This window comes from Melopsittacus undulatus, chromosome 1 (genome assembly GCF_012275295.1).
Source record: "Melopsittacus undulatus isolate bMelUnd1 chromosome 1, bMelUnd1.mat.Z, whole genome shotgun sequence".
NCBI classification, from domain to species: Eukaryota; Metazoa; Chordata; class Aves; order Psittaciformes; family Psittaculidae; genus Melopsittacus; species Melopsittacus undulatus.
Window position 1 is genome coordinate 46,969,157 of NC_047527.1, and position 16,227 is coordinate 46,985,383.

The 16,227-nt window shown below is 39.8% G+C and overlaps 1 protein-coding gene across 1 annotated transcript in view; it reads right to left on the reverse strand.

The window, feature by feature from the left end:
* Positions 1-16,227, reverse strand: part of TAF4B (TATA-box binding protein associated factor 4b) — a 71,957-nt gene that overhangs the window by 28,153 nt on the left and 27,577 nt on the right. Inside the window, exons 8-11 of the mRNA XM_034060240.1 lie at positions 12,382-12,514; positions 11,703-11,808; positions 6,185-6,357; positions 3,349-3,479 (exon numbers count right to left, since the gene is read on the reverse strand). Of these exons, the coding sequence (XP_033916131.1) occupies positions 3,349-3,479; positions 6,185-6,357; positions 11,703-11,808; positions 12,382-12,514 (543 nt within the window). The remainder of the gene's footprint in view (positions 1-3,348; positions 3,480-6,184; positions 6,358-11,702; positions 11,809-12,381; positions 12,515-16,227) is intronic.

A 16,227-nucleotide genomic window follows, 5' to 3' on the forward strand; every position in this document is an offset into this window, starting at 1 on the left:
CTACAACAGTGCAACCCCAACCAAACTAAAGTTAAAAGTGTAATCACAGACAGGATTTAAGCTACTGATAATGCACATAACCACAATAACGAGCATGGTTAGATTCATACATGTGAAAGCTGACCTTGTATATCTGACAGTTAAAAAGTTAGGTTTACTTTATCTGAGCTACACTTAATCTGCAGTTCACTAAAAGTGAAAGAAAGTTATTCTGCTATCCTAAAATAAATTATTGCTTTCAAACAACAATAGCACATCTATATAATCTTGTCATAAAATTATTTTTTCCCTGCCTTTTTTTTTTCCATCTAAAGAAATAAAGAAATGCATACAGTCTAGACTCTGCCACAAATGTGCTCTAAAGCACAGCCAATTCCTACCAAACTTTTTACGTTAGGTTTACACATATTTGAGACATGCAGCTTTGAAGCAAAGCATTCCCAGGTACATCTTTAGCAAGAAGAGAACTAGTAACAAATTCAAGAGCAGCTCTATGCCTTGTCTGTGATTTGCAACTTCCTTCTTAGGTTGTCACATGCCCAGAAATGAATCTGAAACCTGACTAAGGTACTTGTGTTTTAGTGCCAGGAATGTATTGTATGTCCAGGGGCAGAAAGGAAAAACCACACACAGCAAAGCTGTGCTTTACTTCAGTCCACGAGGAAAGAAGTTGAAAGAATCCCACAAAGACCAGCTCTCCCACAAAATCTGAACAGTTTAAGTCACACTGAACAGCCTCGCTGAGGACAGAACAGGGATAAGCAGTTGCAGAGGTTCAGCTACTACTTCTTAAGCTCTGGCTTTATATAGTCAACTCCTAAACCAGGTTGATAACAGAAGAGCTTCTGGTAAGTAATTTCTGCACTCCACAGTTTGCTGGCGGCATGGGGTAGGTAGGAGAAGGCTGGCTGCTACCACATCTAGGAGTGCTCACTCCTTGCTGTGTTTAAAGCTTATCCCTAAAACCAGTTCAGTGCCACACCACATCGCTCTACAGATAGTGCAGTTTAGGGTTGCAGTATTTTACAGCTACTGCACATGGGGAAGATGTTTGCATGAAGCAGTGTTTATAGCACAGCATGGTACCATGCCTCTCATGTGCTCATGGGTTCCAACCACAGGAACACAGCAGCCATGCTGTGCTGAACCCATCCACATAAAAAACATTTTTTTAATCACTGTACTCTTCAGATGCCATTATTAATTCTGGTCTTGGGTATCATATTATGTCACATATTCTTTTACCTCAGCAGTTCTCCAGACTGCAGGAGGGAAGCAGCCAAGGAACCAAACCAGCAAGCTAATTACCTTTGTGGTCTTAGCAAGGCTCTATAAAGGCACTGCAACAAGAATCGCAACAGAGAGCAGTTTACAACAATCTGACAGGCTATTCCTACTTCAGATAAAGAGACTGCCATGATAGTTTTATCCCAATTTAAGTTAGTGACTTCCAAAGGCAGACTCCTCTATCTCCCTGCTCCAGAATTTAGCAAAAAAGGGCAAAAGTTGCAAGTATGGCTGCATGATATGAACCTTTTACTATGCCAACTCTCCTTGCAGGGGTACTGATCAGACGTAAGCTGCTAGGCCTGAGCTGAGCAAACTGGGAAGAAGAGTTTCCCAAGTATGATCTCATGAATTACTGGCTTTTTACACCAACTTCTACCCTAACAATACTTACCCTAGTTTCACCCCACCTACCCCCATTACTGTACATCTTTTTGTCATGGACATAAGCAAATACAAAGCCTTACAGAGCAACTTGAAAAGGCTCTGGAAAATTCCCTGAAAAACTTGCTGCCCACATTGCACACTGATACCTATCAATAGCCTAGAGGGAAAAGAGGATGGGGAAGCACTGGGGGAAGTGGAATACAGGGCTGTGTAAATACATAAATAAATACACAGCAGGGCTCCAAAACCCTGTAGTGTTCTGTTCTTGAACATTTAAAAGCCAGTCAGTATCTTTCACAATACTGTAACTCACAAACATAACCCTAAAGACACTCCTGTAGTGTAATACCATCTTCCTGACAGAAGAGGGTCCCTGTGCCTCTAGGATTATTATGCCCATTACTTGTTTGTTTTGTTTATGAGAAAAAAAGGACAAGAAAGCAAGCTTATTGTAAGACTGCAATCTTATCATTGCTCCTGGCAATTCAATCAGACAAAAACCTATCAGTTTTCCTACTGCTTTAGTTCAATGAGAAAGAAATCAGCCCTATCAAGCCCACTGTCCAAGAACATTCCCTTGTGTCCTTCGTGTCTGCAGGACACAAAGTCCTACTGGTTATCTAGGACTTCAACTTCCACCTCACTTTTGCTCAGGATCGTTACTGGATCTCCCATGTCGGAGAGACAACATGGAACATGTACAGATTTCTAAAGACTTCTCATTAAAAACTCTATTCTTTTTCTGCATTGATTTTCTACCACGTCATCTTCTGGCAAGGAACAAGATACTCCAACTGCTCCAGACATCACTATAAATACTTGGAAGTTTCCAAAAAGTTTCTGCTCTTTACTATTGCTTCTTCAGTGCTTAAAAGCCTATAAAAAGTGTTCAGTCAAAAATGACTCCTATCCCACCAGTTAGTAGCTCTTGTTAAATTTCACTAAGCATAAGTTCCTGTAAAAAAAAAAACAACAATAAACTAAACCTTCTTGATATTGAAAACATGTGGAGTAATATCTTATTATTGAATGACAAAAAAAACCCCAAACTATTTTGGCCAGTAAGTTATTGCTTCCCATTTGTACCATACAAGTATCTTAAGGGATACTGGCTCACTGTAACCCAATTTACTTGATAATGAATGGAGCTAACACAAGAAGGAGGGCAGGGAATTTTAAGTAGCACTGGCAGAAAAAATGCTCTGGAAACTTTAAGATCAAAGGGGTCTCTGCCTTCACATGGAGCACGTTCTAAAAATAAAAAACTTCATTCAGTTTCCCAAGGCTTTTTTACTGAGCCAATACTGCAATTTCATCAACAGTAAATGCATAAAGAAAACATAAGCCCCTAAATCAACCCGACCACCAACAGCAGTCAAAAATAGCTTTACATTTAACCATGCAAGACAGATTTTTGTATAACAGCCACCGCTTTTGTGGAAGAGGAGAAACACATGCATTTAGTCTTATGCTGGGTTTTAAAAGCATCTATCCAACAAGCTGAATGGAAAACCTAAGGACCAGTTAGAGGCTAAAAACAGTTAAAACCAGCCTTTGGTAGATACTGCAAACACACATACCGCGTATGATGTGGCTATACCTGGAAAAGGTTTACCTTCAAGGCTGCAAAGCAGGAAAACTTTGGTGCAAAACTTGCTTAATGATTTCCTTTACCTTGTGGGTTGACACTCTGTGCTGAGCAATTACAGTTAGCTTTTCTAGGAGCCCTCGTAATCTCTCCTGTGTAGCATGGGAGATCAAGTTCACAACATCAGAGTTAAGTTCCATAATGTCATGCCTTTTACCTGTGGAAGCAGAGAAAATCCATTACGTGTTTTAGTAGTAGCTGATAATTGAAATAATTAGCACAGCAGGTATTCTGTTCCCCCTGGAAGTCATACCCATTATGAATAAAGGTTTGGAGATTATGATTTTCCTGGTAAAGTCACAACTTCAAAGATCTTAGACATTACATTAATAAAACTTAGCCTGGAGCTTCAGAAAATATAGACATTGTTTCACTTAGCCTCCAGAACCACTCTCCTTGCAAGGTCATTTATAGGACAAAGTTAATAAGAACACAAATCAAGCTTCATGTTCGGGGAGGGGGAGAAGCGGTAGCTGTAGAAATTAGTGCCATATTCTGTTAATTCCAGTAATTAAAAAAAAATAGAGAATTACATTGTGCCCTGCTTGACACCGTGCTTGTTAACAACTCATGACATTTATTCGATGAGCAGAGATGATTTTTGCAGCCCACTCCCGGCACACAGGACCCTCTCACCTGCCTCAGCCAACCAGCACAGGGCAGGCAGACCCATCCATCCCATGGCAGTGGCTCAGACAACACAGATCAAGTCCAGCCAGGGTCATCATGCCATCACCTTCAACCTTTTCTCTCGGGCTGCTGCTGCCTCTCTGCATTTCAGCAGCTGCGACTGAGGCTGGTGACAGCTCCAGGCAAAGCTGTGCCAGCCCCGCACCCAGAGCTGGGCATCACCTCTGCAACCTTCCTGCGGCTGCAGGCTGCCGACAGAGAAGCCTGCCCATGGTTGACACCATCGATCACTCAGCGTGACTCTGTCGAGACACCTGGATGGCAATGATTTTTCCCTGGTAGGCACAGCAGGCAGCAGTTTCACATGCCTCATATGCTGTACCTGTCAGAAGCACTTTCCCTTGCCCCTCGCTGCATTTACAGCGGCTGTAATATTTTATGATGCAATATACAGCACGCCTTCAAAACCCATTTCAGTATTTATTGCCAAGCAGAGTGTTAAGAATGGATAAACACTACACAGTAAAAAAAACCTAATCACCTATTTCATTTGCTTTTGCTACTCTAACTGAAAACGAAACAGTCTCATGAGACAGGGAGGATCTACAATGCTTTCCCAGATATAATCTAAGTGTTCCCACTACTTGATCTTGGAGAGTGAGCACTGGCCTGTACCCTAACCGAGTGTAAAGCTCATTTTGTTCAAGCACCTTTCAACACTTCTGCAGCAGTTTCTCGCTAGACTATCAGAATACATTTTAGCATGCCAACTTGAAGACAAAATAAAACGTCCCAAATCTCAAGACCTCCCTTCACACACGATTCCTAAATAAAAAAGGGCCTGGTTCAAAAGCAGAAGTGTTCATTTTCTGAATTGCTGTATTCCCTGACTGTAATATTTTCCTTGAAACCAAAACGCTCTTCATTTACAACATGAATTATTATTAGTAGTAATGTGAAACAGCTACCACACCAGCCATGAAACAGCCAGGCTTGTATTCATTCATCTTTCAATGAATTGTCTTCACACTCCAAATGAAAAAATTATTCTAGAAGTACTTTATGTTTTTGTACAGCTCTTCATTTTTCCTTACACCCACTTCCCATGAATGACTGGTTAATGCTCTACTGAATTTTGGGAGTCTTCTAGGTACCAGTTTTGATGTGTATTTTCTCTTTTCCACTACTAACACAGCACTTACTTCCCTCAACTACGCTGTATACAGCTCAGATGGCACATCTGCACTAGTGCAGAATGCATGGAGGTAGCAGGTAGCATTTTCAGGCTACATGCTCATCACATGCTAGCTGCTCAGTCTGGACCACGAACCAGTTGCATGTAGAAACAGAAAGACTTTATGATCATGTAGTTAAACCACTGTGACAGAATTACGACTGCATGTACAAACAACAGGCTTTCTTGAACGCTCAGCTGTAAAACTCACTGTTCCAGTATGGCAAGGTACCATGAGCATGAGCATGGAGTTGAGCAATATTCATCCAGTTTGCTGTAGACGGCAATGGTACCAATCAGCGTGGTGCTATGCAAATACATGCACCCTGCTCTGACATAATACAACGTTGCTAAGCACCAGTTGTTTTGCTCAGAAACTAACAGCTGAAATAATATATACACTAAAAGCTTCCTGTAAGAGTTTAGTCACAGGCATTTAACATACATTCCAGTATTATTCAATAATACAGACAAACAGCTTTAATGTCTCTTTCACATAAAATTAAAGTTTTTTCCATAGAAGGAGTTATAAACTAAAGGTCAGCTCTATGTGTATTGGCAGTTTGAAACTTTTAACGTCAGTCAATAGAATACATATACCTGAGCAGGCTGAGGAATGCAAAAACTGTTAGGAAAGTCAAGCTGGGCATCAAGTTGGGAGCTGCAGAAATAGAAAAGCACACTTCAAGTGTTTTGACACCAGCATCTATATGGTTATCAAATGTTCCATTAAGTTTCAGAGTCATAAAGATGCTCACTTCTCACATGTTAAAGTGGCACCAGTTTGTTTCTTCTGGTTGTGCTTCCGACTACTTACATGTAAAAGAAAGCCTTACAGAAAAGCTGTTTTCTAGAAGCTGAAGTAAAAACTCAGTATATTTTGGTAGAAACACATGAATTGAGATGATTGATCAAAGTAGTTCCAGCTCCTCCTTCAAAGACTGGAGGCTAGCTAATGAAGCAGACAAGGAAATCTGTTGCACACACTTTGTTCTCACCTATGTTCAAGATCTTCTTCTGAAGTGCTTCCGAGGAGAGAAAAGGTTCATCTGCACAAGAGTGGATCACAGTACCAATGAGCTCAGAGTTTGTTGCCAAAATGCATGCGTTCTCCTCTTTAAGATTGACCCCAGCCATAGAAGTCACATCATTTATGTTATCTTCAACTCTACTAAAGAGAAAAACAACACTTAATGCTTTGCTCAGAACAGATAGAAAGAAAAGCCTCTTGACTACCAACTGCCACATTGTGTATCTTGGAGGCTACCCCTATACAATAGATGTTTAGTGTGGGTGTGGACAAGGACAGGTGGAAGTTAACAGCTTTCACACTTCAGTGAAGTGCCTCTCAAACATTAGATTGACTAATGTCTCAGTTGCTAGGCATGCAAATCCTTTATATGAAACTGAAATTATGAGCAAGCTCAAAAGCCAGGGGCTGATGTAAACCTGGATTAAAAGTTCCCCAAAACCCCCTGCCCTGCACTACCACTCTTACAGCTTGAAATTTGTTTCAAAAGTCCAATTCATCAGGTAGAACTAGGTGCTGAAGGAAACTGAATATTGACTCATAAAGAAGCCCACTTTCTAACTGAGATACCTACACTATGAACTAAAGCTTACAGCACGTTAGCACAGACCTTTTCTTTTAGTGAGCTTTCTTAAAAAATAAGATACAAACACTCCTTTGTCTATCTACTAGAACCAACACAGACCTTGCCCTTTGAATCAGTCCTTATCATACAGTACTTAGCAGGGGGGATGTCATGCTTTTGAAGAACAACAGCAGAGCTCTAGCTTCAGCTCAATTTGCTGGATTCTGCTGTAGCAGTTTTGGACTATGTGTTTAAAATAAAACCTCAAATCTGGCATACTGAGCACTAACACATACTCATAGCAAAGCTCATGTTAAGCAAATAGCCTGTGTGCCTCAGCTTTTTTTTTTTTTTTTTGAAAAAAAAGATCATTTAAGTTAAAATACTGAATGAATCTTATATGGGAAAATATTTGTCAGGACTTTGGCAGTGAAACAATCCAAGTTATTTTCAAGTAAGTTTAAATCATCAAGAGAAAGCCTTCTCTTTCTTCATAAAGTGACAAACACCCTGACAGTGGCTTCAAGAACTAATCCAGAATAGATGTCTGCAATAGTAATAAAGGTAAGTGAAAGCACTCAATCTGAAGGAGTTTTGATTTGGAAAACAAAGAAAACAAAACTAAAACACACACCTCTCCTCTTGAACAGTATTCTCTGGCAAGGTTTGATAAAGTTCACCTTCAGAAAATACTGTGTGGCCTACCTCACTCTCGAACAAGGGGTTAGCCAGAAACATGCCTTTCTTAAGTGAAATGTCATCTCTTAGGGCTGGCCATAGGTAAAAGCTGATGTTACTAAAATGTAGGTTGGGTTTGAGCCATACTAAAATGCACAAGAAAGCGTTGGGATTTTTTTCCTTAGGGATCTTCTCCTTTGGGCTTCAGTAAGTTTCTATGGTGCAAGTTGTGTATGACAAATTTCTGGAGATAAGCCTGGCTAGGAAAGGAGTCCAGCCTTTTCCTACTCCTCCTTCTATTTATTTGTGTGCACTCATGGCTGGGAGTTATACAGAAGTGATTCATTCAGGAATAGAGACCCAAAGAATTCTCAAACCAGCTTCATTCATTAAGTCTAACTAGACACGATAGCTTCCTGACTAGGCTTGTGCCCCAAATCCATTGTACTTAAACTGTTAACCCCAGGACTGCCAGAGCTGTTAGATGACCATGATCAGGATTCAAAGCTGAAGTTACCGCTGCCAGAACTATTTCTCCCTCCCTACCCTTTCACACCCAGCAACCGAGCATATAGTCATGCCCTATCAGCCTAACAGAGACCCTGATCTTTCAGCAAGTGTGTAAATGAGATTCACTGCATGATAATTGAGTGCTAACTGATTTTCACAAGCACACTCCTGTTTCCTCTTCGTAATGACCACTACTTTGCTGATGGCAGAGACAAGAAGTGGACACTGCCACCAATCTGCTGATAAAGGGGATTACAAAAATCAGCATAACTAGCACCAAGAACAAACATCAGAAAATATCAGAGCTAGATGCTGGAACCTGACATTACTGCAGTGGAGCTGTTAACAAAATCCAGGTACGGATGCTCGCACCTCACGTACAACTGCATAGCACACAGTTTTAGGAAACCATTTTAGCTTTCAATCTGGCCACATACTCCAAATACTCAACATGAAGGAGGTAAACTTCTACACTACATATCTATCCACCTTTCTACATACCTTAGTTTCCTCTTATCAGTTTATTATTTTCTTTAATACTTCCATGCATATTTCCATTTCTCACTGTCTCTCTTGTGAGTACTCATGTACAAGAGCTTATATGCAAGCAAACATCTTCACCTGTACTGTCTTTAAGGACCAATTCTAATTTCTTCATAACTTTGCATTAAATCACCAAGTCACTAGCCTTGATGGAAGATTAATTTTCACTTATGAAAGCACTGCAGCACTTATTTTACCTAACCCAAGGAAACTATAATTATATTTCCTTAGAAGTAGTACACACTAAAGAAAACATAAGTTTCAGAAGCCATGTTAAGTCTTTACTTTTTACTATTCTTTTTTCCTTTGCTGTTCCAACAAATCTCACTCATTTTAGTTAAGGTATCTTGTACTTCGAGGAAGAGATAGAAATCATTCTACTAAAGTGACAAATTTAAAATATTCCAGAGCATACACACATTCCTGTTGGATACTGACTTGCCCTCATTTCAGCAATGCCTCCATAAAGCCCCTCTTCCACACCACTTTCTTTAATGCTTTTTATATTTCACATATCACACCCAGAAACCAACAAGAAAAAACTCTCCCAGCTGTTTTAAGTCTCCAATGATTTAAGTTTATTGGGACAATGGGGAAACAGAACAGAGTGCTACCCTGTATGAAGTATAAGTTTTGACACTTATACTGAACGTTCTCTTGGAAAAGAGGAGCAAGCAATGCAGATGCACCACACATCTGTAAATGTGCCTGCACTGGCTTGAAAAGTGAGGCTGTGGCACCCTCTGGTGTTCGACCAACGCACGTGTATTCTTCTGAATCCATCTTTACCCCATTTTATACAACAGCCAAAAGGAAAACTGAGAAGGGCATGTGTAACCCAAACCTCCCTGCATCATCACAGACAACTCCAGTGGGGCAAGAACCACCAGCACTCACCACCAGTATGGGGGAGGAGGAGCAGCTGCCCAAACATTCTCCACTCTGCTACCTCACTCCCATTTGTCTTCTGACTGAGATTGCTAGTCCCTTCTGGACGAAATACACAGAAGAGTTGTCTGTGCTTTGGAGAACAACTCTGCTAGACAGAATAGATGCACAAAGATGCAAGCACGTGTCTCATTTTTTCCAGAGTGCTCTAGCATATACTTTACAGAAGTATACAAAGCGGTTTATAAAATCTTGATGCTTTTAAAACAGACTGCCCTTTACAATACATGCCATGGGGCAATCAAGTGACAGTGATGCCCATGCTTAGCTGAAATAATTTCTAGAAGTTTTTTTCCTTTTTTTTTTTTTTTTAGTTGGGAGATAAGGAATCACAATTTTTATTACTGCTCATCTCAAGCAAGCTAAACCAGCCCATTAAAGGAGCACACATGGTCAAAATGCAGCCTATTAAGTACAGCTTAGTGAGTACACTTGAGCTCAAATCCTAACCTAACCAAGTCACACAGTAGCAGAGGGAGCCAGGCTCAGTGACATACTGCAATGAGAGTATACATTTTGAAGTGCCACAAGTACAATCACATCAATTACAAGACACTCTCTGCCCATAATGAATCTCATCACAACACCTGAAAGAGGGCCATGGTGCTTCTCTCCATCTCACACATGATCAGCAGGTCATGCATGATGGATCACAGGTCACAACAGCCGTGCTGGGAATACTGAAAGCCAAGACAGAAAAGAACAACCCACTTCATAGCTTACTGGGGAACATCTATTGCCCAGGACAGATTAACCCTATGTGGTGTTAGGCCTGCTTGCAGAACACACTTAATGGAGGGAAGCCAAAAGCTCAGGTACATGCTGCCCAAGTTCAGATATAAGATGATGCTCATATGTAGGTTTTGAAGTTGGAAATTTTAGTTATAGCAGTGAATAGAAGAAGCACCAAGGATATAGGAATGCTTATTAGAAAAATTTAAGGCAAGTTAGAGATTGTAAATATGAATGCTCATTGAATTAAGCTACTTTGAAAATCATAATCCAAAAGCAAGAACAGAAATCCATCTTGGATCACACTATAAAAGCAGAGTTTTTCCTACACTAAGAATTCAACAATTTGGAAAAGGAACTTCAAGAATTCAAACTTTTTCATGTGAGACAGTTAATATATTCCAACCGGAAGAGAAAAAAAAGGTTCTTTTTTTAAATTTAATTTATTTGTTGTTTTGGCTTTTTTTCTATTAATTATATTTATGAAGTGATTTTCTTTTTCCCAAACATCACTACCCAAAATTACATCACAAATTATATTCTGAAGTGTATTTCATAAGAGCTTGAGGCAGCTGAACAGAACTATTGCTTTAACATCAGCTTTTCATTTCAACTTCTGGCTACCTGTGTTCTGGTGTTTACTATATACTGTATGTTACTATAAACAACAACAGCTCTCTGTCTTATATCAGTGCACACAAAGCTGTATGTAGCTTTCAAGAGATGAGAAGACAACTGGTCAACAAGACAAAGGTGTCATATCTGCTTTTATCCCCAGAAGAGCAAATTCATGCTTGCCTTAAAGTCATAAGACCAATAATGCTTACAGCAGTCTGTACCTCTGTTCCAACATGACATTTCAGAGCTACAAAAATAATTTCTGCTTTTGAAAAGTTAATCAGTTACCAGAACTAAAAGCTTTAAGCACTCTTGTAATCTAAATGCCTAGGAGAATGTGCCAGAAGTCATAATTAGTGGTGTAGTCAAAGACTTTCACCTCTACATACAGGAACAAGCTTGTAAGAGGAACTAATAAAAGACTTTGAAATACAGCAGAGAGCTTTAGATAGGTTACCAGCCAGTCCAAATAACAGTTCAATGCTATCTTTCCATCTGTAAAAAACAGGTTATATCTTCTTTGATTCTACAGAAAGCTTTTAATACAAGGTAACTGCTTTAGATTAGTTAACAGTACTCATAGGATGCCTCCTCTACAAGTGAAACACTGGTAATAGCGATGCACACTGTTTATATAATTACACTCTTGTGACAGCATGATAAAAATCCAACCTCATCAAGATAATTTTCTTACATTAAAAATAATTAACATCTGATAAGAAGTCAAAAGTTTTAGGTTTCCCCTTGCCAACTGGTATTATAAATTGAAAAACACCTATCATAAACAAGTTTCTAAAGAAGGTTGCTTTGATTTGGGTTCTGTTCCCACTTCTATACTGTCTGTTTCTTTTGTTCCTTCCTATAGTAAACTTCTGATATTGTTTATTTTTACCTGAAGGATGTTGCTCCATTTGCTTTTATTTCAGTTTTCTGAACAGGAGATGCTTGAAGCGACAGAATTTTATTTCCTGGCAAGGTAATTTGTTTCAGAATGGAACCTAAAACAAAACAAAGAATATGCCATGGTAGAAAGCAAAATGCTAAAACAACTGTTTAATCAGTTCATGCTTCTAGCAAAGGCTACTGCAGTCTCAATAACTACTCAGATCCATGGAAAATTAAGACACTCTACTAGGATCTTACAGTCTACATGTTCTGTGCGGTCCAAACCACTACACAATGTCAGCAAAAATCTCCTCTCTGCTGACCAGTGAAAGGTTTTAGTGAAAACTGACTGCCTGAGACAAACTCACATTATGCATCAACCTGGATCTATTGAAGGAAAACAATTCTCAAAAGCATCACATTTTAAAGGAATTTCGCTGCAAGGAGCTTACTCACAGTATTTTTAACAAGTACATATGTTTGACTGACATGCTTGTAACAGGTTCCATAAGTTGACATGGCACTCTCATCAGAGCTGCAAGCAAAGATGTTCAACTTATCACATGCAGCTGGCTGCTCCCGACAGACAACCACCTTCTTATACTCCTACAATCCACCAACAGCCTGCACTTACTTCTATACTTCAGTGGTCTTCTCCCTTCTCCATTAAAAATGTTTCACTTTACCTGCAGGAAACTGGCTAGTCTGAACAAGTGTATTCAATGGCATCCTTTTCTGAGATGTCTGTAGTGTCAGTGTTGAGGGTTGCGGGAGTGAAGATACTTGCTTTACAGTGGTCCCTGATGGTTGTTGGACTACCTGGAAGTGCAATATACAATATCACAGAGTGAGAAGGGTAAAACATACATAGAAGTAAATAGTATCAATGTATTAACATGTTCAATTAGCTTTAAGCTCCAGCTCAGTGAGTTCTAACAGATACTTCACCTTTACTCACTACTGAAAACCATATTAGACAAGTTTCACTGAGTATTACACGATCCATTACATTAAGAGGCCTTTCTCTATGTATTTCCTCCTTAACAAAACAGTTGAATATTGAGTCTGTGTGCCATTAAGTTCAAAAGGGTAGGTAGGTATCACATACACCTAGTTAAAAAGAGAGAACACCAAAACAGTTAGAAGTCAAACATGAAATCCTTTTCCTGTCAGGAATTAAGAGTATACACTGTAAAGTTACTAAGGCATTTTTTGTAAATTGAGATGCTGCGTTTCAAAGTGTTAAGCAAAAGTAAACTGAACACATCAGCTAGCTGGAACATGAAGTACTAACCAGCAACAGCTATAGTGAGTACAGCCTCTACACAAAAACATCAGTACGCTGCTGAAGGGTAGAAATGAAAGGGGATGATAGGTTTGTTTTGTTTAAAGAGGCTCTTGAAAGAAACAAAACCAGACAGCAGGATGTTGTCACACAGGCCTATAGGCACAGCCCATAAATACTAATTCTTCCTCTTCAGGGGCACATATTAAAATGCAAGAAAGTAACAAAATTACCCTACCCCTAAAAGCCCATTTCTAAGCCTCCTAGCTAGCAGAATGTGGGCTGCAGATTTTGTTACATCCTTTGGAAAAGTTCTTAATTACAAGTAATAGAAAGATGTGCTTTTAGCAAAACACAGAATTATCAACATCTTCAGATTAACTTTTGTCAGCAAAAGTTAATATAAAGGAAGTTCTGGAATCAAGAAGTCACATTTTCTCTTCTACATCTTTTTTTCTGACTTCAGAAAGAAAGAGTGCTTGTACAGCAATATTGCACAAGTTTAATTACAAAAATAATTTATTATACTTCAGAAATTAGTCTGTCTCCTTCTGTCATCTAACTTCATATTTGTCAGTAAACATCATCAAGATAAGCATCACTCACAAAAAGAGGCATTTTGTGTATCAAATACTCAACATACACCCCATCCATGCCCATATTAATAGCATCACGGTTTGGCATAGCAACATGAAAGTAAAATAACTGAGCTGAAGGTGGTGTCTGAGAACTACACAACAGAGAGCTCTTGAGAAGAAACCTAAGTTCCAGAAAAGTTAAAAACCATGGGAGTACATGAATGGGCAGACCGTGGACAGAGTCAAGGTTCACACACACAGCACTTGCTCATGAAGTAATGCAGACATGAACATTAGCTGCCATGTGTTTTACCAAAGTGCAGTTAGAGCCTTCTGAGAGATCCAGCTTCCATGTGCTGGAAGTTGTAAATAACATTAACAGCATCATTTAGGTGTTCAGGTAATTACTGAGCCACCGATCGACCAGCTTGGACAAACTACTCGCAAAGCTCTGCCAGCACCCACACTGACATGCACCAAGAGATCCTCCCTACCACCAGTGAGACTAATGCTTCATCTTCAGCATCGAAACACTGAAACAGCACAAGAGGAAACAGCAGCATTCAAGATTAAGGTACAGCAGACAAAAGAACAGAGATTGGCAATGTTAAATCAACAGTCTAGGTGGAGGTTGGGAAATAAGCCAAGTAACAGAGGAGACTAGATCAACAAGACACAGAAAGGATGTATTGGCAGTAAAGCTAATTTTCTGTTTGCCATTCTAGCTGCTAGACTAACAAAAGCTGCAGTCCTTGGGAGTTGCTACAGGGAGGGCAACAATGCTAGAAATTTCAACAAGGATCTAAAGTCAGAAAGAAGTATTACAAATGTAGGTAATACCTGCGAGAAAGAGTTATTGTCTCTTTTTGCCAAGGTTAGCATCAAGGAGTAATAAAAGCATAAGGACTGTTCTTTTGTGCCCCATTGAAGAGATAGACAGAGCCATCAGAATAAAAAGCACCAACACTCTTAAGTAAAACAAAATTACAATACAACATCCAGACAACGGCATAAAGGCAGCTGCCTGAGAGAGACTTTGATTAGCCTTACTTGCACCTGTTCTACATTCATAAAGCAAAATTCAGAGAGCAGCAGAGGAATGTTGCAGTATCATCACACATCTCAAGAAGGACTCCTTCAGGAAGGAAGCCCCACCAGCTGAATGCAAAAGCATACATCCAAGACAAAAATCTCTTGAAAAATAACAGACTCTATTCAAAAAAGCTCAGCTCTGAAGGGACTCAACAACTCACTAAGAACAAGTAGCTGGAACAGCACCACTTCACTTCTTTCTTCAATCATCAGCAACGTCCAGGGAGTGCATCTCACTGGTAATTGTGGGGACTACACCACAAAACTCCTGTTCTTTAAGCTTATGAAATTGTAGTCTCACAGCAACTTTCCTGCCATTGGAGGCCAGCAGCTGGTAATGCAGGTTTTCATTTATTGTATTTTAACAAGAGATACAGAAATACGGCAGCAAGACAAGCCTTATTTCCAGGATGAAACTTATTTGTGAGTCAATGCCCTTAAATGAGGCTGTATAAAAAGAGTCATCAGGAGGGAACCCTTCCAAGGTGTACCTCTCGCAGCACAGGCATGCAATCAATCCCAACAGCATTCACGAAGAACAGGTCCCTCTGTATCCGTCATACAAATCTAGAGTTTTGATAGTTACACTATAGAAATGAAAGTTCCATGGTACATCACTCTGGTCACAATTTTGATATTAAAATACTGCAGTACTGCATTCTTAAGCACCACCAACATTACAACAGAGCTGGCACATGAAAGTTCATTTCACATTCATCAAGCACAAGAGTCCTAAATTAGAAATGGGCACGTAGAGGGAGTGCATGGCATCAGACAACCCTGTGGGCTGGAAAGGGAAAGAAATTGCTGGCAGCATTATATGGACAGATTTGCACAGCTGGCATGTGCTTCCTTTCAGCTGCCAGCAGGACCCTTCTGTTAGGGAGGGGAGATCCAGATTTGTTTTCTTGCGGGAGGAAACAGATCCTCTGTCCTTTCAAGGAAAGGCATCAGGGAAGCCCAAGAAGATGCAGCCACTTCTACTAACTTGCTCTTTGTGTTAATATGTTGTTTGAACAAACATCAAGCTCCTGATAAGGCTAAGCTGCAAAGTGGTTAACTCAGCCTTTCTACAGCAAGTATTTTAATCACTGTGCCTGGGATCTACCCAAATGAGGATAAAAACATGTTTTATATGCAAGTCAATGTTTGCAAGGCACAGTGAAGAAAAAGAATTGCAACAGGCTGCCATAATGCAGTGGTGGAGGAAGCCGGAGTAATTTCCTGAGTTCATCAATATCATACTCAAGAAGTGTTTTGACTCCCCAGTGTAGAGTTAAGCTTCCTCATCTATTTGTACAGATGGTCAACCTTTCCCCTGGATTACATGGCTTGCTGTGTAGCCAACAAACTGCTCTCCAGCCTTTGTACAACCTAAGAAGCCCCCATTTTCTTCTGGCTGGAATTTCAAATTGAATCCTCAAAGACAGTGAGGGTATCAACTTCTTTTCCAATTTGGCTTTATCTATTACTATTGAAGACTATCAGTGCATATGCTTATAACTGGTTTTGGTGGGTTTTATTTGTTTTTAAAATAAATGCACTCATAAAAAGGACCCTTCATCTCCTCCAAGATG